General features: G+C 37.3%; 1 protein-coding gene across 3 annotated transcripts in view; it reads right to left on the bottom strand.

Annotated features, from left to right (window-relative positions):
• The window catches only part of Galntl6 (polypeptide N-acetylgalactosaminyltransferase like 6), a 1,046,769-nt gene that overhangs the window by 674,691 nt on the left and 346,790 nt on the right, over window positions 1-25,288 (bottom strand). For 2 of the 3 annotated variants that reach the window (XM_057752992.1, XM_057752993.1), the window contains one exon: window positions 3,379-3,453. The exons of the other annotated variant lie outside the window; for it this stretch is intronic. In XM_057752992.1, coding sequence (XP_057608975.1) covers window positions 3,379-3,453 — 75 coding nt within the window. The remainder of the gene's footprint in view (window positions 1-3,378; window positions 3,454-25,288) is intronic. 3 annotated transcript variants of the gene reach the window in all.

Genomic DNA, 25,288 nt, shown 5'->3' with positions numbered 1-25,288 from the left:
TATTTATGGTAGAGACCCCATTGTAACTCTTAGTTCAGGTATATTGAACACTTTAGTTTCTCCACAAAAGAAAGGACAGGAAGGATACCAACACATACAGAAAAACCAATAGTATATCTTGTTAGGCAGCCTAAGAATTTGAGGACAAAATTTCAATGACACCTAAGAACAAGAGGCATCAGTTATTTCTAAGAGTGAGGCTAAAGGTGACTAAAGGATTGACTTCATTTGTACAAGGCAGTTGAATCTGATTTCTATCTCCAAGTGAAGCAAAGTGATTTCTGAGTTCCACCCACCATATTCTCTCTCCATAGATGATGCGAGTTTGAATGACAAAATTTCTTCCTGGGTTGAGGTCTTGGTTTACTGAAAAATTAGGTTTCATGTCAGTCTATCTGCAAACCATTACTAACCTAGCTACCCTTTCCCACTGTACTTCGAGAATACTGTCAGCTCAAGGTTAACATCCTAGGACCAAAATTATGAAAAATCCTACATGAAGCATTAGAACTACAATGAAGAGGTGCGGCACTAGATCCTACCACGCACCTAGTACCTATGAGTTCCTCTCATCAGCTAGCTCTTGACACACAGTGCTTAATGTCACCATTTACTTGATTTGGTTTGTTAGTGTGAATATGGAGCCAAGGGTTGCCAGACTTCTGAGAGGAATGGTAAGAGGTAATTTGAAAGCCTAAAGAAATTGCAAACTTAAGAATACACGAAAGCAATATAAAGCACAGAGACTGTTTAGCAAAGTAAAAATGCGATTTCCTAAAAGCCTTACTGAAAGCACTTCTTAGAAACAGGAATGGAAGAAAGAAAATTTAAAACCTAGGAAAGGACTTTGAAAAAGTAAAATATGTAAAATAATAATAATAATTAAGGAGGAATTGAGTAAATTACAGTCAAAGCATTTAAAAATAGGCAGAAACAAATTCAAATAGATATTAAAAAGATACAACAGTAAAGAAAAAGAAATCTTCCAGTCTTTATCAGACAAGAAGGATGGAAGTTGCTCCTAAAGAGGACTTCTCTGTGAAAAAAAAAAAAAAAAACAAAACAAAAATGTAAACCAAAAGATAAATTATCCCTTTCTTTCTTTTCCAATAAAAACATTGGAAATACTTAGATTTTTAAAAAAAATGAAGTTAATTATTAATGGTTATATAAAAACCAACTGGGTCTCAACATGTTGGTTCATGCCTGAATTCGACTACTAGAAAATCTAATGGAGGACTATTGCAAATTTAAAATAAATCCAGTCTACATATGGTGAAACAGTAGCCTCCAACAAATTTCAAATAAATAAAAGGAAAAAGATAACAGGCTATGGAGACAGCTAGTGGGTTAAGTAATAGTCACAAGCACATATTAACCAAAGTCCTTAACCTCAGAATTACTTAACATGGCAGGGATAGCACTCTGTGACTGCAATCCTAGTGTTAGAGTAAGAAGTGAGATTGATACAGATCATCCAAGCTAGACAGGTTACTCAAATCCAGAAACTTTAGGTTTAGTGATGGACCATGTCTCAACATAAAAGAAGAGAAAGATCAAGGAAGACATTAGTCGTTGACATGTAGAAACCGACCTTACTATGTAGCGTTTTCCTCCTAAATGACACGCTCTATCCTGGAGGGAAGACCTTAAGACTCTCAAATTCTAAATGGAGTCTTCTTACAGCAGTAAGGAAGTATACAGCTCAAAAGTCTCAGTAAGTCCCCACAATGTACTGGATGCATAAGATTCCGTCTTTCTTGAGTTTGCATAAAAATTTAAGGGATGTGAAAAGGATTCACAAACCTTTGGATCTACCTACAAGTCTTTTTGAGACTTCCAAAGTTCTGCTTTATTATTATTATTATTATTATTATTATTATTATTATTATTATTCAGTTTTTATTTCACTCATAGCTTTAGAACCTCACTCAAGCACTGGGTCTCGGGATTTCTATTCAGCCTGGGTTAAACTTTGGGTGATCACTTGTCTCTGAGTAATCTGACTCATACTCCTGTATGTAACACTGTCATGCAATAAACTCATTGGTTTATCAGGTTGGGCTTTGTTGTTACCGTTACTTTAATCAGTCATTGGTGCCCTCTCTGGAGTGACAAGACATTTGTTCAGGTTTCCCAAGGAATAGTGTCACCTAAATTTCCACAAAAGAATAATAAATAAATAAATAAATAAATAAATAAATAAATAAATACTAAATACAGCTGAGGGTGATGACGTGCTTTAATACCAGAGCTAATAAGGCTGAGGGAAGAAGAGGAAGATCCAGAGTTGGAGGCTAGGCTGGGCTATATAGTAAGTTCAAGGCAAGCTTTAATACATAGCAATATCTCATTTCAAGAAATAATAACAACAAAAATAAAAACCTCAATAAAGTGGGGAAATGGGCTAATGAATTTGGCTTGATGAGAAACATTGTAAAAAAAAAAAGAGCAGAATAATAGTATTTACTATTTGATCTTGCATGAATATTCTAACCTGATAAACTGCTAAACTAAAATCAGTGTAATAAGTATACTAAAGGAAAATAGTAGATGAATCTATTTAAGGTAACATTTTTATCTAATAGCAGATTAGTAAATAAAGCTAATATCACAAGACAAATTATCAAAAGCTAAAAATATAAATGTTACCTATAAATTTGAAACATATAACTAAATTAAGATGATAAAGGACAACCTCAAAAGACAAATAAAGGTTGACACACTTGCTTCAGAAATCAGATCTTGCTGGGAGGGAGGTAGGGTGAGAAAATTGTGTTGAACATTTCAGATACAGACATTATTGTATAATTACAGTCAAAAGTTGTTTCCAGCATTAGTTTTCCCTAAAAACAAACATCTGGAACTTGTGTTCATTTCTTATGTGATCTTAACTATTGTTTGTGCTCCTGTAAGTTTAGCTGGCAAAGTAAGAACGATTTATGATGGAGGAGGTACAACGCTGGAATGAAACATTGGACACTATGCTGTGATAAATGATGTCTCAGACTTTTCTGTCTTAACACCACTTCTACCCACACCACAGCTTCTTCACCAACCAGTTATGCAACTGGTTTGAAATGCAGCCCAGCAGTCCTGACTAAGTAGAAGAGAAGGACTGATAGCTTGGTCTCAGGTTGATTCTTGGGTTACTAGAGAGCCCATGTGTGGGAGAGTGACCCAATTATCAGAGCAGTAGTTCAACTCATTAGGAGACCATGTGCTAGGTTTTACAGAATAGTCGATTGGGTATTCTTGTATCCTTTCTCCCTGACACAATGGTAGGGGAAAGTGCCTAAATCAATTTGAGTGCATTTGTGTAGAAGTAACAATTCTGAAAGCATAACTATCCAGTAAATGCCCCATTAGCGATCTGACCTTTCCTCTCACAGAGCACGCTCCAGTGCTTGAGTCCTCTTGCTGTTCTCCTGCCTTTTCACATCCTGTGTGTCCCTGCACGATTACAGAAATGCAGATCCATTATCTACAGCCATGGAAGGTAAGATAAATCTAAAAAGCCCTGTACCTTCATGAGTCATCTGTTTCAAACCCATCAGGAGGTCAACCGTTTATGAGTGAGAACACTTTGATATTTCTGCTTTGTGAACATTTTATTCATAGTTACACTGTTACATATAATTAACTGTACAAAATACCAAGAAAAAGAGAAACAACGCATCAATTAGAAACCACACAATAGATAGGGCTTGAACCCAGTATCTATCAAAATTAATGTACTTTTGAACGGGTTAAAGAAAAGCTTGTAAGGGTGAAGTTTTGCCTATGGCAGTGTATTACCAGAGACAGCAAGCTCAAACGTGGAGTGAGTGCAAGATACATTAATGGGACAGACTGTTCTAGGGAGTGATATACTTAAAGACCACCTTGTTACCAAGGAAACTACCTTGCCGTAAAAGTTGTTCCAAGAACTGTCACTGTAATAAGAAACCAACTTGTGAATAAAAAAGAAGACGATCTTTGCCATTTCTGTTAGTAGTCTTTTTTGTCTATTTATCACAGTCCAAAAGCAGTGACATCAAGAAAATAAATTTGTACATCATGTGGTTCTATACCATACTATAGATTTTATCAATCAATAAATTGACTTATTTCATAATAAACTACATATGAACCACTTTAGTTTCTTTTTGGGAGACACAACGATCTAGTGGAAGGATTCTGGAGCCAGAGCAACAGGCTATAAACTGGAATTTCTAATGATAGGCTATAGTCTATAATTCATGTTTGTCCTTTAGTAAGCTGGCATAAACTTAGTCTAATAAAAATAGCCTGTATCTACATCAAAAGCTTATTAAACAATGAGTCAGAGTAAGTGTGCAGCATTGGTTTATAATAAAACAATGTACTAATATCAATTTTTAACATCTCAGTTCTTTTATTGAATATTTGTTTAATATTTCAGGCTTTTGAAAGTTTTAGTACAATTGCAAAAACAATGATTACATAGATCATATAAATCATATAATATGCAGAATGATATCTAATATAAATACTATATATGTAGTATATATATGAATTCAAACACTGGGTCTGAATAAGTTTCTTGTACATTAAAGGCATCTTTCATCTTTCCTTAGACAATTGAACAGTACAGAAAAACAATGATTGAGGAAAAAATAGATTATCAACATTTGTTATATATACAATTTCATAAGCACTGGATGTTGAGTGAAAGTTCAGAAATGTTAAATTTACACACTTATAGTGTTATAAAGACCAACTAACTAACTAGAATTTTATACAATTATATCTCCCTTTAAAGCATATGAATAATAAAACACGATAGTGATTTTCATAATTCTCCTCCAAATTTTATTACGCAAAGTTATTTAGACAAAGAATAGGAAACAATGTGAGACAAATAAACAAAATCATACTTAGGGCTTTGAACTTCATATACTGTGCATTAGTGGGTACTAAATTATGTGGACCATGAAAATGGAAGCATAATTTTTGTTATTGTTCTGAAGTTCCCTTTCTTCCTGAGTTTGAAGTGAAGAGTTGTGTCTGCAGTACATCTTGAATAATCAACAGAGAGTTTTTGCACCTCTCTTTATACCCATAGAATATATTGATCAGTTGATACCTGGCATTAAATATTTTTAGTATATAAAACCAACTTGATCTTTAAATTTTGCATAAGTTCTAAAATGTATCACTGATAATTCCAGGATACAGAAAATATAATAGACCTTGACATGTGAAATTCTGCTATCAACCCTCTTAACTCCTTCTCTTGTCAACTGTAACAGGGCCAACATCTAGGGGTGGAACTTAGGGAAGGGAACACCCCTCATTTTCTGACTTCTTGGGTTGTTTGTGAAATTTTTCAAAGTTGTCTTCATGTTTAGATAGCTGAAAAAGAAAAAGAAAAAAGACATCAATGGCCCTTATAATATTTTAAATCTTAAGTCCATTAGTATGAGCATAGTGTTATGTCAGCTAACAGTTCTATAAACAACCAGAGAGGTCTATAGCAAGCCATTCTTACAATAAGAGTATTGATCCAATTGAAATTGTTGGCTATAAAAAGAAACTAACCTTGAGAGAAGTTGGAGGAGGGGGAAAGAATAGAATAAAAATGTAGTATAAGAAAAATACGCTAAATACAAAATGAAAGAAACTCAAAGTGCATAATACTGCCTTCCCTGGTTTAAGGGAGGCTGAGGACATAGCAGTAGTGTTAACTGAGATGAAGCGTGCTGATACTGACCCTCAAAATTAGCATTATTTTAATTTTCATCTTTAGCAACAAAAAGACATTCATCATCAGGAAAGCTTTCCCAGCCTGCCTTCTCTGCAGCATCGTACCTTGGAGGAGATCAGCCTCTAGCAAAGGCGACAAGAAGACTGAGAACTTTTCCCATCATCAAGGTGTATTCCTCATATTTCCTAAGGGAAAATTTAAAGAAAAGAAAAAAAGAGAGAAAGGAAGAAAGGAAAGTTAGCATGAAAATGAAGGTTATAACTGAGAAAATATAAAACAATGAAAGATCGTGTTTAGAAAAAAACATATTATATTAACCTTCAGGAATCACCTGTCCCCCTCTTGATGGCAGATCCACACACTTGCAGTTTTCTGGGGGTTTAAGTCTGGGTTTCACGACCCCCTGAATTTTTCTTCAGAAAGACATCAGGTGGTGCCTCTAGAATTTCACCCTATCAATTCTTCAGGAAAACATAGCATCTCAGGTGTTCTTTAGGATCAACATTATCTTAAACTGTGATTCTATTTCCTTATCAATCTGAGCTCAGCACAGAAAAATGAAAGGAGAATTAGAGAGGAGAAGCAACGACACTTTGTCATGGTAAGTGTGAGTATGACAGAGAAACCAAGAAAGAAAGGAACGTCAACCCTTCTGACTTGTATGCCACAAGTACTCTAAATAGGTACAACAAAAGAAATATATGATAACAGTAGGACTCAATGATACCCATACTAATGACATTAGTTTACCACTAAGAAATGATTAAATGGCAGTGTGTGTGCATCATCTTATATAACTCTAAAATGTCACTTTAAAATACGCTTTGTCTTGGATTACCATAGTTGTGAAAGCTAACATCATTATCATTGTCACTATAGCCAAATGTGTCCAGATGTCAAGGTTACCTCAGTTCCACCTCCAAGGATCTCTTCTACTTTCATGTTTGTAAGAAGTTTTTGTAAGAATTATGATTGTTTATAGTGATGCTAAATTTTTGACTAAAGGGAAGAATGAATGCAAGTTAAACATGCAAATTTCATGTTTAAAAGGATCATAAATATATTCCTCTGGTTTGTCTGTCATAATAGCTGAGCTAGTGTTGAAAGTACATTCATCTTTGGGAAACTTAGTGGTGAAAATACACATTGTAAATCATCATAAATTTAACAAACAATGATTTTTTTAATTTTCAGGAATATGACAACATAACACATAAAATATATCATTCCTGAGTCAACCATTTTGTCATGTTCTTTTACCAATAAGAAATTATGGTTAGGTTGTATATTTGTACAGATTCTTTCTTTATAGCCCAAGCTGCCTACTAATTCACAATTCCCCTGCTTCAGTCTCTGGAGTGCTCTAATTATTTGCCACTATGCTCATCTTTTCCACTACGAACATTTTAATACTGGTATAATTTCAAAATTCACCATTTAACTTGTCAGTCTAGTGGCATTCACCTAATGTCTGCTCTGGTACTAAAGACACAGCTTTTGACCCTCAGAAGAGACATCACATTCCAAAATAAGAGATATTCTCTTAACTAATATAAATTTATCACCTCCCATGTGGTTAATATCATTCTTCATGCTTTGAGTTTATCAGTGATTAAATCAAATAAAACATAGTCCATATTATATAAATGCAATATTTAAATAAACAGTTCTCTGTATAAAATTAACTTTAGTAAACTCCTTCATACTTTAAAGCATTATGAAAGTAGAAATATCTGTTTTCTGAGGAATAACTAACTTTAATTTTCATAAGATTGAGTAGACAAACTTTCTATTAGAAAATCCCATGTATTGGAACAGTGGTTCTCAACCTGAGCATTGAATGACCATCTGCATAGGTATGGCCTAAGACCATCTACATATCAGATATTCACATTATGGTTCATAACAGTAGCAAAATTATAGTTTTGAATAAAATAATTTATGATTGGTGGTCACCATAACATGAAGAATATAATAAGGGGTCAGAGCATTAGAAAGGTTGTGAATCACTATATTAGAGGAATGAGCATCAATATTTACTAATATTTTCCCATTAATCTTTTTTTTTTTTTTTTTGGTTTTTCGAGACAGGGTTTCTCTGTGGTTTTGGAGCCTGTCCTGGAACTAGCTCTTGTAGACTAGGCTGGTCTTGAACTCACAGAGATCTACCTGCCTCTACTCCCAAGTGCTGGGATTAAAGGCGTGCACCACCACCGCCCGGCTTAATCTTTCATTTCAAAAAATATACAGGGTACTATACTTAAGCCAGATACCTCTTCTTATGTAGTACATCAATAATTTTTCAAGAAGGACCAATATAATGAATATAAAATAAGTTTGTTTTTAATGCTATTTGCAATCCAACATGAATATGCAGTTTGTCTTCAATGCTCAGGGGAGGGAAATAATCTCTACTTCCTTAAATACAAAATGATAAAATGTCAAGACTTGACAAGTATAAGAAAAAGCACTTTAAATCTAAATCTAAAAAGGGTCTTGGACCATGACTCCCAGAGTTAATTATTTCAAAAACCAATGAAGTTGTTTTCTAAGCTCTTAATTTAGAGTTTCTTGTTCAACAAATTGTAGACATGAAAGATAATAGATCATTGTCTTTTCCTGGTATCTACTCTGCACTCTGAAAATAGTTTACTTACGGGAAAGCAATTTCAATTATTATAATTATAGCATGCAATTTAAAGTTGTTAATGAAAACTGAATTAAAAAAACACCATTTTATTGGGTTGTGTATTTTATAGAACTTGTATTTTGTACTGAATGACACTGAATTTTGAGAAAGATTTATCACCACTCAGTTCTGTAACAAACTAATAAAGATCTTTACAGTACCCCTCAATTCTGTTGGTGATGACAACTGCACAGATGCCTTTGGGTCTTCTTTGTTTACTTCATGTCTTTCAAAAGTTATCAATGAGAAAGTTATTTGATACTAATGCCAGTCCTTAATTTATGGTGAGTTTCTCACAATTTTCCAAATAAGGTAAAGTAACAGTAAATTACACAAGACACTCAAACATTATTTTAAAATGGGCTTTGTGCTAGATCATTTGTGTGAGCTGTAGTCAACTGCAAGTATTTCATGATCTTGTCAGCAAGATGAATTAAATGCATTTTGATTTGCAATAGTCCAACAGGTGATGAATTTGGAAAAATATGTTACCACGTTAAACATAAAACAAATTTCCACATTAAATGAATAACATCTATAATAAATAGCACAGTTATGGAGGCAAAAAAGCTTTTCCTTTATCTAAGGGTTGTCCTTTTTTCTGCAAGGTATAAGAGTAAATAATCAGGGCCTACTTGCTTATTCTGATAAATCATGCTTTCGGAATGCATAGTGATGAAACATCATTCAAATACCAATTTGGATTAACTCCTTCAAATACAACATTCTACCATCCCAATTATTTAAAGGTTGTTAAAGAGCACAAATTTTAGTGTTTACTTCTCAAAGAGAATAAAAACATGTCTCATTTAGTTAAATGTACCACACTTTCTTTTCTATTCTTCAGTTGAGGGGCATATAGACTGTTTTCAGGTTCAGACTATTATGTATAATGCTGATATGAACATAGTTGAGTAAGTATCTTTGTGCTATGATTGAGCATCCTTTGGGTATATTCCCAAGAATATATATGCTGGATCTAGATTGATTTTGAATTTGTTGAGAAGCTGCCATACTGATTTCCAAAGTGGCTGTATATGATTGCCCTCACACCAGCCATGGAGGAGTGTTCCATTTACTACACCACATTCTCTCATACACACAATCTGTCATCAGTGTTGTTTTTTTTTTTTTAATCTTAGCCATTCTGACAAGTTTAAGATGATATCTCAGAGTTGTTTTGATTTTCATTTACCTGATGATTAAGGATTTTGAACAGTTCCTTCAATGTCTTTCTGCCCCTTGGATTCTTCTGTTGAAACTTCTCTGTTTACATCTGTACCCCTCTTTTTAACTGTATTATTTGTTATTTTGGTGTCTAGTTTCTTGAGTTTTTATATACTGTTGAGATAAGCCCTATGTCAGATGTGGGTTTTCTGAAGATCTTCTCCCATTCTGTAGGTTGCTGTATTGTCTTATTTACCACGTCCTTTCCCTTACAAGAGTTTCTCAGTTTTAGAGGGTCCCATTTATTAATAGTTGCTCTCAGTGTGTGTGCTACTGGTGTTATATTTAGGAAGTGGTCTCCTGTGCCATTGAGTTCAAGGCTGCTTCCTGCTTTCTTTTCTATCAGGTTCATTGTAACTGGATTTATGTTGAGGTCTTTGATCCACTTGGATTTGAGTTTTGTTCATGATAGACATACACAATGGAGTATTACTCATCAAGAACAAGTAATGACATCACAAAATTTGTATGCAAATCAGTGGAACTATAAACAATCATCCTGAGTAAAGTAACCCAGAACCCCCCAAAAAAGCATGGTATATACTTACTCATAAGTGGATATTACATGTAAAGAATAACCAGGCCACCATCTACAGCCTCAAAGAAGCTAAGTAACAAGAGCAACCTCAGAGAGACCTGCAAGGATCACTCTAGGAAGGATAAATAGATAAGATCTCTTGGGTAAACTGGAGGAATGTGTGCTGTGAGACAATGGTCTTGTACCCTGTCACTCATATTTTTTGTTTTAATAAAACACTGATTGATCAGTAGCTAAGCAGGAAGTATAGGCAGGATGACCAGATCAGGAGAATTCTAGGAAGAGAAAATACTGAGTCTGCAGTCATAACCCAGATGCAGAGGAAGCAAGATGAAAATGCCTCACTGATAAAAGGTATCAAGCCACATGACTGACATAGACAAGACAAATTGGCTAATTTAAGATGTAAGAATTCATTAATAAGAAGCCTGAGTTAACAAGCCAACCAGTTTATGATTAATATAGACTTCTGTGTATTTCTTTGGGACTAAATGGCTGTGGAACCAGGTGGGACAGAAATCTCTAGCAACAGAATGGGGCATGGAAGCATGAGGTATTCAGATAATTGGGTTGGGGAGGAAAAGAGTAGGAGAAAAAAGAGATATCTTGATAGAGGGAGCCATTATGAGGTTAGGGGGAACCTGCTGCTAGGGAAATTCCCAGGAATCTAAAGCATGGCCCCCATTAAGACTCTTAGTAAAGAGGGTGCCTGAACTGTCCTTCTCCTGTAATCAGATTAGTGATTACCCTAATTGCTATATTATAACATTGACCTAGTAAGTGATAGAAGCAGAAACAGATCCACAAACAAGCCTTGGGCCAACCTCCTGAAATTCAGTTGAAGAAAGGGAGGAGGAATTATGTGAGAACTGGGGTGGTCAAGATCATGATGGGGAAACCCACAGACAGAGCTGATCTGAGCTAATGGGAGCTCATGTACTCTGGACTCATAGTTGAGGAACCTGTATGGAACCAAACTAGGCCTTCTGAATGTGGTGACACTTGTGTGGCTTGGTCTGTTTCTGAGATCCCTGGAAGTGGGTCCTGGCTTTATCCCTAGTGCATGAACTGGCGTTTTGTGTCCATTCCTTATTGCATGATGCCTTGTTCAGTCTTGTTACAGGGGGAAGGGCTTGGTACTTCTTCAACTTGATATGCCAGGCTTCATTGATTCCCTATGGAAGGCCTAACCCCCGCTGAGCAAATGGATGGGCTGTGGAAGTGTATAGGGGAAAGGTAGTAGGGGAGGGAGGGGGAACTGTGGTTGGTATGTAAAATGAATAATTTTTTTTAAAAAGATGAGGGAATTATGAAATGTGATACTGCATCTGTTTGTAGGCAAAGTATGAAATTTTCAAAATATATTGATTTTTTTCCATACAAAAACCAAAACTAAAACACTAGCACCAGATTTGTCATCCTGGCTTTCTTCCTACATTTATAAACTCATAATGGATGTTCAATAGAATGTGATAAAAAATTAAGTCTATCTATTATATCTATATAAAATAGCCTCATTGACATGGGAAGGATAAAAAGAGGCTGGTTTATAATAACTCTGGAGATTAGTAGAGAAAAATAATAAGCAAAACTATAATGATACATTTGTTATGGTCTTAACAAGAAAGTTAACAAGAAGTTAACAGAAAGTACTTTGCTTGAGCATAATACACATGTGATAATATTAACAAATAGGGTTGGGGGCTCCATTCTCATAAGTGCATCTAATAACCTTAAGATTTAGTGGGTTTTCCTGTTCTGCTGCAATGTGTAGACATAGCTAAAGATATCATATTTGCAACAGAAGTTCTAAGTGGACTGTGAGTCTTCTTGTACTTGTTGTGGGCTATAAAAATCAAGTTTCAATTGTCTACTCATTACCAAGAACAGTATAGCAAAAGGGTGCTTCATGTTAGACACTCAGAATACTCATTTGTATATGCTAGTTGAGAAAATCATCACATCAAATTTAGCACTCCTTCATGATGATTTTATTGTTGTTTACTGAAAATTTTCAGTAAGGAGTACTAGTCTCAAGTACTATATTTCAGCTTCATAAAATAGATAAATACTCTCAGTAACAGACACATGCATCTCTCTACTTTCAATGAGAGGACCAAGAAGCAAGGACATCCTACTGACAATACACACACCTGGCTTCGTATTTCTGATTTAAAATATTATTTAAGAGTGGGGACAAAGACATTTTTGTGAAAAGGGGTGACTCTGGGATGAACTAAAATGTGTTAGAAGCCCTTAAAAGCATAAGTAAATTATCTAATTAGCCAGAAGTAAAAGCAAATGCCTTTAATGAAAAAAAAGGAACACAAAAGGCAACCAAAAGTGCTTCAAAGGCCCATTTATGGTATAATTTTGACAAAATTAAATAAATAAGTAGCAACTGACTAAAACAAAAGGCATCAAATAACATTCAAGAGACAGCTAACTAAATGGAGTGAGAAAAAGCAAATATTTCTCACAGAGGAATTTCCCATGATTCACAGGCGTATTCCACTCTTACGTAGGAGGAGGGTTAGTCCTCATTCCATTCAGTTTGGGATGGCAGAGTGAGTGGGGCTATAGCATGGATAACTTCATAATGAATAAGTGTGGTTTTATTGTTTCCAAGTGTACATGGTGAGCATTGGTATTAATAAATAATTCTTATACCATATACATTGGATATAATGCAATGAGGAAATAATTTTCCTCAGTGGACTTCTTCCCCAAAATCATAGTGCCAATCTAATTGTGAGATGGGAAAAAATCATGGAAGTCATTTCTGATAGATAAACATTTTTTAAATTACTCAAGCAGTAACTCCTCAAAATTGTCATCAATAGAAGGAATGTCTAAGACTTTACTAGATCCAGAAGTAACCTAAAAGGAAATGATGACTAAATGTTTCAAGGACCCCCCAGAAGGTATAATGGTATCAAGAAAAGACATTAGCAATATAAAAGCTGAGGAAGAGATTACAGGGTGGAGTACAGTTAACTCTATTTTAATATTGCTTCAGTGTTTGCAATAATCACATCCTAATATTGAGAGATATTAACAATAGTAGAAAGTCTTTTTCGAGTTTATGAGGGCTCTGTACATTTTGTAATGTTTTCTTAAACTAAAACTGATAATCTCATTATTAAAATTATGTTCTCTTAATGATGTTTGTACCATTGTAAGATTGAATACATTCATATGTTAAGAGGTGTGCTTGTCTCTTCCATTTGTGGAACTGTTGTCAAGATTTCTCATTCTTTACTGTGAAATATATTATCATAATTAATAACTGTTAAGTAAATAATGAGGAACAACACCCAGATTTCTCCTTGTGTTGTGTCTCTTTGCATTTAGATGATGACAAACTTAATTTTAGATGTTTTTATTTACCTACTTGTCTTGATATCATTAAAAATTGTGATGTACCAATGAGTCTTTTGTTAGCTTTATCGGAAAACAGAAAATAATTACAGCAAAATGAGTTTGTAAAAGGGCAAATATAAACTTGAATGCCATAAAAATTAAAATAGCAAGCCTTTGTCTCTGTTTATGATTAATAATATAATAAAATAAATAACTTTCAAATTGATTCTCTGTTATTATGTCTACAAAAGATTTACTTCAAGTTAATTACAGTTGTGGGCATTTGATGAAAGACTGGGTGATAACATCTGTTTTTATTGATATTTTTTCATATTTGTACATATTTGTCTGAGAATATAAATAAAATATCTGTTTTTGAATATTTTAACTTAAACATTTAACAAATGTCTCTGGTTCATCATTGGTTGGAACAGCAGTGAGAAGGTTTTATTCCTTATAGAGTATTTTCATTTTTTAGGAAATAATTGAGCTGCGGCACTATTAAAGGTAGGGTTATTGAGTAACATCCATCCCTTAGTGATGTGGGAGTCCCCTCTGTTTGCTGTGATTACCGTTAATGAATAAAGAAACGGCTTTGGACCTATAGCAGGGGAGAACTTAGGCAGGGAAAATTAAGATGAATGCTGGAAGAAATAAGGGTGGAGTCAGAGAGATGCCATGGAGCCACGGCCAGAGTCAGACATGCTGAAAATTTGCCGGTAAGCCAATGTCCTATGGCGATACACAGATTAATGGAGATAGGTTAAATTAATATGTAAGAGTTAGTCAATAAGAAGCTAGAGCTAATGGGCCAAGCAGTGATTTAAATAATATAGTTTCTGTGTGATTATTTCAGGGCTAAGTGGCTGGGAACCAACAAGCTGCCTGCTGCTATGCCTTAGTGGGTAAAAGTATCATATAAAGACCTTTAAACTTGTAGTAGATAACTTCTGGAATGTCGAGATATTTTACAATTGACATTTGTATGAATTTGCTTGGATAGAATTTATCTATGCAAATTTTGCACCAAAAAAAGGTATTGCTGTGTCTTATCACACTTAAAATTGTATGAGAGAAAATCATTTCAAAGTCTAAGAGAAAATATTCCCCATTGTGAGTAGACACCCCAAGACAGTGTTTTCTACAGAATAGCCATTAAAATCAAGTCATCAAAATAACTCAAGGATTAACACTTTTTAAAAGGAGTGTGAGAATGGTTGCTGTCTAACCTTTTCAAATATTTTGAGCAATTACTTATGCTTAAAGAAAGTCTTTTCATTTGTTGTCATATTTTCAAACAAAGATAAAAACAGTTCATTCTTTTTTTTATAGTGCAGTCCGTTAATTACCAGAGGTTAATGATTCTCCAATTTCTTACACAGCTATGAATTTCAAAGTATCCCTCACACCTGTCAGTATTAGAGTTGACAATCTTCCTCCCATGTATGCAAACACAGGGTTTGAAAGAAACCGAGGTGGGGAGCAGTTTTAACTCCTGCTATAGAGCTCACATTTCTATCTGAGTGGTTGAAAAGCAACAGTGGATTAGCCTCCTTAAATCTATTTTCTTTTAAACATCTATTATTTTCTGTATTATTAATACTCATATAGCCTCAAATCATATGATTTGGAGCAGAGGACTTGGCTCTATTAAGATTTATATATACAGCCCCTCCCCTACTGGTTGCAGCCCCAACAGCCAGTCAGAAGGCAACTCTCCTGCAGTTAGGTTACTCCACCACTACTCCCAGCTGCACCAGAGCGCCCTAGCGAGACAGCCCCCACATGCACTGTTGAAGGATGGGGGGGTGGCTGCTCTCCTGCTGGATAGTCCCCCCTCTCTAGACCCTAGGTTCAAGGGCTATTCCTATGCCCCTCCCAGCCCAAGCAGCTGGTTAGAAGGCAAGTCTTCTGCCTCTTGACCACTTGCTCCACTACCATCTTCAGCTGCATCAGAGGGTCTCACGGGCACAGCCCCCACCTGCAACCTAATGGAGCAAGAGCAGTATAAGAAGATTCCCAGAGGCATAACCCCCATTTGCATCTATTAGAGGAAGAGCCTCAGAGCTACCCACAAGGCAAGACTACTGTAGCCGGGGTACTCCAGCACCAGCCTCAGAGGCATCAGAGTCAGCCAGGGGCACAGATTGAGGAATCAGATCTGCTTACATGAGTTGGAGCAAAAGAGGCCCCTAAGGCACAGATACAACCTGCACCGGTTGGATGAAAAATCATCACCTGTACATGTAATTACTCCAAACCTGATGGGTAGAAGGCCGTGTAAGGATATATTCAACAAAATCAAGAGCAATATGGCACCAACAGAAATTAGTGGTTCTACAACAGTGAGATCTGAACATCCCAACACAGATGAAGCAGAAAAAAATCCTTAAAAATGACTTCATGAAGATAATATACACCCTTAAATAAGAATGGAAAATGTCTTTAAAGAAATGGAAAAATAGAAACAAAATATTAAAAAATAATAATAAATCCCTTAATGAAAGCCTAAAATTCCAAGTAGAAACAACAAAGGGGTGAAGAAAACAGTTCAAGACTTAAAAATTGAAATAAAGGCTATAAAGAAACACAAACCAAGGGAATTCTGAAAATGGAAAATCTGACTAAACAAACAGGAACTACAGATGCAAGTATACCCAACAGAACACAGGAGATGGAAGAGAGAATTTCAGGCATTAAATATATGGTAGAGGAAATATAGTCATTGATCAAAGAAAAGGTCAAATCAATAAATTCTTACCTCAAAGCACCCATGAAATCTGGAACATCATGAAAAGGCAAAATCTAAGAATAATAGGGATAGAAGAAGAACTCCAGATCAAAGGCACAGAAAATATATTTAACATAATCTTAGAGGAAAACTTTCCCAATCTAATGAAGGACACGCCTATGAAGGTACAAGAATCTTACAGAACTCCAAATAGACTCATCCAAAAATATGTCTCCTTGCGACATGATAATCAAAACAGTAAACATACAGAATAAAAGAGAATATCAAATGCTGCGAATGAAAAAGGCCAGATAACATATAAAGTCAGACTTAATTGGAATCGTACCTGACTTCTCAATGGAGATTCTGAAGGCCAGAAGATACTGGAGAGATGTTTTCCTGACACAAAGAGACCACAGGTGCCAGCCCAAACTATTATACCCAGTGAAGCTTTAAATCACCATAGACAGAGGAAACAAGATATTACATGACAAAACCAGATTTAAACAAACCAAACCATAAATCCAATCCTATAGAAAGTACTAAAAAAAAAAAACTGCAACCCAGGGAAGTTAGCTACACCCACAAAATCTCAGGCAATAGATAATATCACTCAGAAAATCCCCAAAAGTGAAACACAAACACACAACTACCACCAATAACAAAGCCAGAAAAAAAGGAAAAAAAATCCAGGAATTAACAAAATATCCCTTAATACCAATGGACTAAAATTACACAAGCTAACAGAGGGGATATGAAAACAGGCTCCATCTTTCTTCTGCACACATGAAACACACCTCAAACTCAAAGATAGATATTACCTAAGAGTAAAGAGTTGGGAAAAGATTTTTTCCAATCAAATGGACAAAGAAACAAGTGAGTGTGGCTATCTTAATATTTTACAAAATAGACTTCAAACTAAAATTAATCAAAAGAGATGAAAAATACATTTCATATTCATCACAGGAAAAATCCATCAAGAAAAAGTCTCAATTCTGAACATGTGTGCTCCCAAATACAAGGCACCTGCATTTTTAAAAGAAACATTTCTAAGGCTTAAGACACACATTATACTTGACACACTAATAGTGGGAGACTTTAACACCCTACTCTAAACAATGAACAAGTCTGCCAGATAGAAACTTAACAGAAAAATAAGGGAATTAACAGATGTTATGACTCAAATGGACTTAACAAACATATATAGAACATTTCACCCAAGCACAAGAGAATATAAATATCTTCTTCTGAGTACCTCATGTTACCTTGACTAAAATTGACCATATACTAGGTCATAAAGCCACTCTAAACAGATGCAAAAAAATTGAAATAACCTTCTGTTTCTTATAGGATCGCCATGTCTTGAAGTTAGAATTCAGCAACACAAAATACGGAAAGCCTACAATCTCATGGAAATTAAATAATGTTCAATTCAATTATAACTTGGTCAAGGAAGAAATAAATAAATTAAAGATTTTTTACAATTTAATGAAAATGAAGGCGCAACATACGAAAACTTATGGACAATTTGAAAACAGCGCAAAAAAAAATTTTATATTACTAACTACTCACATAATGATTTGGAGAAATCTCACACTAGTGACTTAACAATACACCTGAGGCGTGAGTCTAGGACCTCCAAGGGAATAGGCAGGAACCAGAGACCTCTGCAGGTCCGGGGTGAGTCTTGGACCTCCAAGGGTGTAGACCTGAGCCAGAGAACTTTGTGGGGCCAAGCCCAAGCCAGGGACCTCCACAGGAGCAGACCCAGATCAGGGACATTTATGGAAACAGGAGTGAGCTAGTGACCTAGGCCAGAGCAGGCCTGAGACAGTGAACTCTACAGTAGCAGGTATCAGGGAACAACCAATGAGGAAGTAGCCAGGAACCAGACACCTTTGAGGGAGTAGGCCTGAGTCAGAACCTCTGCTATTCAGGTCTCACCCTCTCTGAGGAATGGATGAGTGTGAGGTGGGGAAGAGATGGGGTCAGTGGGATGACAGGAGGTAGAGGGAACTGGGATTGGTGTGTAAATTAAGATTGTTTTTAAAATAAAATAAAAAGAAGCTAGACATAAAATACCAAATAATCTATTTAAAAATGGGGTTCAAATCTAAACATAGAATTCTCAACAGAAGACACTCAAATGGCTGAAATATACTTAAAGAATTATTTGACATCATTAGTCCTCAGGGAAACACAAATCAAAATAACTCTGAGATACCATCTTGTACTTGTCAAAATGGCTAGGAACAAAAATACCAATGACAGCTTTTGGTGTCGAGAATATGGAGTAAGGGCAATACTCCTTCATTAATGGTGAAGGTACAAACTTATACAGCCACTTTGGCAATTGATATGCTGTTTTCTCAGGAAATTTAGAATCAGTCTACCTCAGAATCCAGCAGTACCACTCTTGGGGATATACCTAAAGGATGAACATTCATAACAGAAGGACATTTGCTCATCTACATTTGTGGAAACTTCATCCCAGACTCTGGCATCCATATATCTAGAATGTCCCACATCGCTTTTCAAACCACACCATATCTCAGAAAGCCTCACAAATGAGGACTCCCTCCCCCAGAGATGCTCAAGACCACTCCCACAGGGTATTTAACGTGTTCCTGAGAAAACAGACTGGTGATTTTATGGTCTTTCTTTCTCCTCTCTGGGGCCTAGAAAATCATCCAGGGACATTTTATCCACTAAACCTGGATTTTTTTCCATTCAGTTTGATTTGGTGTGATAAGGATTCTTGTGTTGGCAGAGAGGTTTATCAGGGTGCAGAAACTTTATCTTGAGATCCCAGCTAGGGGCTGTTTTTCCCCTACCTGTCTGTGGCCCCTTGGTTGGAAAACACCCTTATCCCCTCACCTGCTCTCCAACAGGCTAAGATCAGCTTTCAACTGGCTAAGTTGTCCTTTTCAAGTAATTGCTTTATAGGCCCAGGATCTTCTGTGGTTTTCAGGGTGTCGTGTCAAAGATGTGGCCATGACAAGCCCCCAACCCTTTACAGGTACAAGGATCTCTTGCCTTGTCCCATGGTAACCCTTTTTCAGAAGATGTTCTGTTCAAGGGAATATCCCACACTCCCCACTTTTCACCCAAAACCTTCCACAGTGGATACATTGCACCAGGTTTCAGGTCCCAGCATAGACTTGTGAAATGGGCACTTATAATTTAGATCCAGATCCCCAAAGGCAACCTTGGGCTGCCTTTTACAAATGCTTTTTAAATTGGGGCTATCTGACACTATATGTCCTGAACACCTGATTTCTGAGTGTATTAAGGCACTGAGAATATGTCCCTAACCATGGGACTTAGTAGCAACTAGAGGAACTTTTTAATTTTCTGTCCTCCATGACCTTGAAATTTTTTGCTGGTGTGGGAAAAGTGTATAGAACTGCCATATGTCCAGGTTTCTGTGTATTGCTCTCCAGCCCTTTCCTGGGTAGCCAGTGTCTCACAGTACCAGTCTTGTTGGAGTAGGGTCAGGTTGCCTGGGAACTGGGATCCTGAAAATTTCACCCTGGTCATACTGACACTGGCTTCTCCATTCCCCATCCCTCCTGGGCTACTTGTTCCATTCAGTTGCCAATATTCTTTACGTTCCTCCCATTCTTTTCCTCTCCACACCCCTCAAAGTTCAAGGGTCAACTTCTACCTCCTTACCCACCTTCCTTTTCTCCCCTTCCTCCTACCACTCCTCCTCAACTTTCCATATTACAACCTGCCTCCTAGTACCCTTCTACACAGTGGCCTAATTCCCTTGAATACTCCCCAGTCTTATACCTGGTTTCACCTAACCCCTACCCTCCTCTGCCCTCTCTGATGGGTAGCTGGAGTGGATGGAATTGATCAAGTCTATGTTCCCTTCTTCCTTCAGGACTTCTCGCAAAAGGAAAAGCATTTTCTGTTAATCCTTCTGTTTATATAAAGGAGTTTTGTTATCTATTCCTGGCCTATGATTTGATCTGGCATGCCCTTTCTTTCATCCAGTCCTCTACTCTCACTTCCAAGGAGAAAACTGTTGTGAGATGCCCTTCTGTATATGTATTGCTTTTATTGGTTAATGAATAAAAACTGTTTCAGCCAAGGGCTCAGCAGAGTAAAGCCAGGCAGGAAATCTGAAGAGAGAGACAGAGAGAGAAAGAGAGAGAGAGAGAGAGAGAGAGAGAGAGAGAGAGAGAGAGAGAGAGAGAGAGAAGGTTGAATCAGAGAGACACCATGTAGCTTCAAAGGAGAGAGACATCCTCGAGGTGATACACAGATTAATAGAAATGGGTTAATTTAAGATACAAGAGATAGGAGTATACCTGAGCTATTGGCCAAACTGTTTTGTAACTAATACAATTTCTGTGCTATTATTTGGGTTTGGGAAGTCAGGAAATGAGCAAGCAGTCTCTGCTCACAGAAAACTTGAATTCAGGCAGCAGAAAAACAGTATGTAGACCAGACCATGATTCAGCATACTGGACTTGACCCAGCCTAACTAGCAGAAGCCACGGTCCTGACCACTCATTTCATTGCTCAGTCAGCACCAGATATTAAAATGACATAAAAAAAAATTGAAGAAGGTTCCCTATCCCATACAAGAATTGGTGAAAATGGCTTTGAAAGTTTTTAATGCCCGAGCAGAGGCAGCCGAGTTTTCCTGATAGATTCAGCAGCAATGGAAGGCTATAATCCCAGCTCATACCTTGGCAGCTTCCCTGAGTTATTGGAGTGCTGGCAAGGGGGGCAAGGGAAGTCAGCTAGGAGGCTCCATCCTGCCAGAAATCAGCCCAAGTCAATTTCACCAGGCGTCTACTTCAAAGGCAGCCTGAGACCGCGGGTCACACGGTATAGCCTAACCCTGTGAGGCCATGCTTTGTCTGCCTGCTAACAAACTAGACAGTGTGTGGGCTCGTCCTCTAGGCCATGACACAGAGGACAGGTCTGAGACCCTTCCAGACTCTGAATTACTCAACGTAAAAGAGGAAATGATGGGGCCCAGATCTGGTGACTCCCGTTGCTCTCTCTGAGCCTAGGGTAGTGCTGCAGGCAGCAGGTAAGTCCACTGACTTTCTATTGGAGCTGCTTATTCTTTTTTAACATTACACTCAGGTTCTACAATATTATCACCCATTTCTATCCTATTGGTAGATGGACCCTTTCCTTCTCACTTAAGACACAGTCACTTTCCTGAATTCCTGCAGGGCTATTCTTCTTTCATGCTTTCCTGGTCATACCTGCCTGCCCCACTCTCCCAGGGGGATAAAGTACTCCTCAAGCAGCTAGTTCCTAGGTCTCTCAAGTCCCATTGGACAGAAACCTCTACTGTGATCTTCACCACCCTTTCGGTTGCCAAGGTCCTGGTATATCCATTCTGGTACTGTCTCTCCAAGCTCAAGTGGGCACCTATTCAGGATACTTGGTCTGCCCAGCAACTGAAACCCTCCACCCACTGATTTTTCAAGATGTCGCAATAAGGGGCCTATCTGCTCTTCTCCTCAGTACATTCATCTTTGTCAGTACAGCTAGGGCAAGTGTTAATAATCTATTTTTTCCTCTAGCGACTTGCCTTTTCTGTTTCCTAAAGAAACAAATGACTGAGGTTTCCAAGATAGGATGGCAGTTAATTGGATGCTTCTCCACCCATACCATACTGCTGGGTGTGGGCCTACCAACTTCTGCCTCCCACCTCCCCCACAGCATCCCATGCCCACAGGAAGCCAGCATTCATATACCCAAAGAATCTGGGATGTTCTGGTGCAAATTTCACCCCAAACCCCATCCACCATCTCTCTGCAAACCCTGCCATATCTCAGAAAGCCCACCTAATAATAACCTCTTACCCAGAGATGCTCAAGACTACTCCCACAGGATATTTAAACTGTTCCTCAGAGAACAGACAAGTGGTTTTCTGGCTTTTCTTTCCCATCTTCCTCCTAGGGGCTGGAAAATCATCAGGGAATGTTTTATTCATTAAACCTGAACTTTTTATAACTTGGTTTGATTTAGTCTGATTTGGATTGCTGCCTTGGCAGAGAGGCTTATCAGGAGCAGATCAATGTTCCATTATTATCAATAGCCAGAACATGGAAACAACCTATATGTTATTCAACCAAAAAATGAATAAAGAAAATGTGCTATGTTTACACATAGGAGTATTACTCAGCAGAAAAAAATTGACATCTTGAAATTTGCAGGCAAATAGATGTAACTAGAAAAATAAAACATCCTGAGTGAGGTAACCCAGACACAGAAAGAGAAATATGGTTGTAATCACTCATAAGCAGATACTATATGTAAAGAAAAGGATAACCAGGCTACAGTCCACACACCCTGAGAAGTTAGGTAACAAGGAGGCCCCTAAGAGAGATGTCCATGTATGCCCCTGGAAAGGGGAAACAGATAAGACCTCCTGAGTGAATTGGTAGCATGGGGGGAGGGGAGGGGAGAAATGAAGGGCAAGGAGAATATGAGGGAACTGGCATGTTGTGTTAGAGTAAGACAGAGAGAGGGGCAAGGAAAGAAATAGCTTGATAGAAGGAGCCATTATAGGGTTAGGGAGAAACCTACTGCTAGGGAAATCCCCAGGAATCCTCAAGGATGACCCCAGCTAAGACACCAAACAATAATGGGGAGTGTATCTGAACTGGCCTTCTCCTGTAATTAGATTGGTTAATATCCTAGTTGTCATCTTAGAACCTTCACCCAGTAACTGATGGAAGCAGATGCAGAGATTCTCAGCTAAGTACTGTCCCAACATCCTGGAATCCAGTTGAAGAGAGGGAGGAGGGATTATATGAGCAAAGGGGTCAAGATCACCATGGGGAAACCCACAGAGACAGCTAACCTAAGCTGGTGGGAGCTCACTGACTCTGGACTGACAGCTGGGGAACCTGCATAGGGCCAAAGTTGGCCCTCTGAATGTGGGTGACTGTTTTATGACTTGGGCAGTCTGTAGAACCACTAGTAGTGGGAGAAGGATTTATCCCAAATGCATGAACTGGCTGTTTGGAACCCGTTCCCTATGGAGGGATAACTTTCTCAGCCATGATACAGGGGTAGGGCTTAATCCTGCCTCAACTTGATATGGCAGACAATGTAGACTCACCATGGGAGGCTTTACCCTTTCTGAGGAGTGGTTGGGAGGGTTGGATGATGGGAAGGAGGCAGGGAGTGGGTAGAGGGGAGACAGAGGGAACTGTAGTTAGTAGGTAAAATGGAAAAGAAAAACCTTTTAAATAGAAAAAAGATTTACATATATGTAGGGAATGAGTAGAGGGGAGGGAGAGGGGACTGTAGTTAGTAGGTAAAATGGAAAAAAACCCTTTTAAATAGAAAAAGATTTACATATGCATTATTCAATGACTTTTCTGGTGTTTTCAAATTCATCATTGAATAATTTTCTTTCATTAATTGGTAAGCTTAGAAGTTCAATATTTTTATATATACATTGGCTATACATCTTTTTATAGTCTAACGCCTCTAGTTCTGCCATATAATTAAATGATTTAACATTTAGAGAGATAATTAATGTACTAGTATAATTTAAAGTGCAAAGTCTTATTTTTATATGCTTTTATTTTTTAGTATTCTATACATGTATTCAATGTATTTTCACCATAGCAACCCTTGCTCCTCCTTCCATTTCCTCCCTATGGTCCCCACCCCACTTCATGTCCTTTCTGTCTCTTAGATAAATGATTAATGCTGCCCATACTTGCATGGATGGGCTGCCGTCCACTCAAAAACAGACAACCTATGAGAGCCACACCCACAAAGAAAAACGATCTTCCTTCCCATAGTAGCCACCAACTGTCAATAAATCCTCAGCTGGAGGAAGAACTTCATGAGCTCGTCCCTCAACCTTGCTGGGATATTAGTAATTTTGATCCTTCTGCAGATCTTGTTCAGGTAACCAAAGCTTCTATGAGTTCATAAATTCAAAAGTTTTGTCATATCTGGAAGATGTGTTTCTCAGTACTCTAGTGCAAGCGCTGGCTATCAAAGTCTTTTCACTCATTCAGTAGGTCCTGGTTATAGCCCAGCATTCACACAGACAGGAGTTGTGTAATAATTTCATCTAAGACGCATCCTGTATGAAAGCTCTTAAGCAGGAAGGTAAGCAACTCAAAATAACTTCAGGAAGTTTTGAAATCTGACCAGATTCACTGGGACACTTCCTTTCAGAGTAACCAATAATAACTGAGAGTTCCTCCAGGATAGTGGTTTTCTACTGGTGGATCTTGCCTCTTTTGCGAACCTCAATCTCAAAAAAAATTACATTATGACTCATGACAGTAACAAAATTACAATCATGAAGTAGCAATAATAAATAATTTTCTGGTTGGGGATCACCACACATGAGGAACTGTATTAAAGGGTCACAACACTACAAAGATTGAGAGCCACTGCTGTAAGACAAAACAAGCTGCAAAGACTCTTGAGACCAGACCAGCTTCTTGGAAGAATCTGAACTGCCTGGAAGAGGTTTAGGTTAATTGAGTCACTTGGAAAGGATACTCTCCAACCTGTTCAGGGGCATGAGGGTTATTCAGTATGCTCCAGGTCCCCAGCTTTTGTGAGCTATAACTCATGCTGGCATAGGTTTTGGTGATGCAGCTGTTTTTGAATTATTCTGCTCCTATAAGAACCTGTCACTCATATTTCTATAAATAACGCTAATAAAATTCATTATTTCACCACAATGAATTTTGGTAATATTCATGCTTTGCTCTGTCATGAGATCCTTAAGTTTTGTGTATGCCTCATTTTTCCCAGGAAAAGTTTTGTCATACAACAACAGGCCATGGATTATTCTAAGGAGAATTCCTTCAAACACCAAACAGCCTTCAAATGATTACATTAAGGATTCTGCAAAGAACCAAAATGACAAATTCAGCAGATTATAGCTTCCTCCTTTCTGTCTTTTTGTTTTGTTTTGTTTTGCTTTACTCTTTCAATCGTATGTTGACTGACTCTGCTAAGAATCGAAGAAAATACTTAACAAACATGAGC

Source organism: Chionomys nivalis, chromosome 20 (genome assembly GCF_950005125.1).
Source record: "Chionomys nivalis chromosome 20, mChiNiv1.1, whole genome shotgun sequence".
In the NCBI taxonomy this organism is placed as follows: domain Eukaryota; kingdom Metazoa; phylum Chordata; class Mammalia; order Rodentia; family Cricetidae; genus Chionomys; species Chionomys nivalis.
Note: the sequence above shows the minus strand (reverse complement) of the source record. Positions and strands in the feature narration are given on the sequence as shown.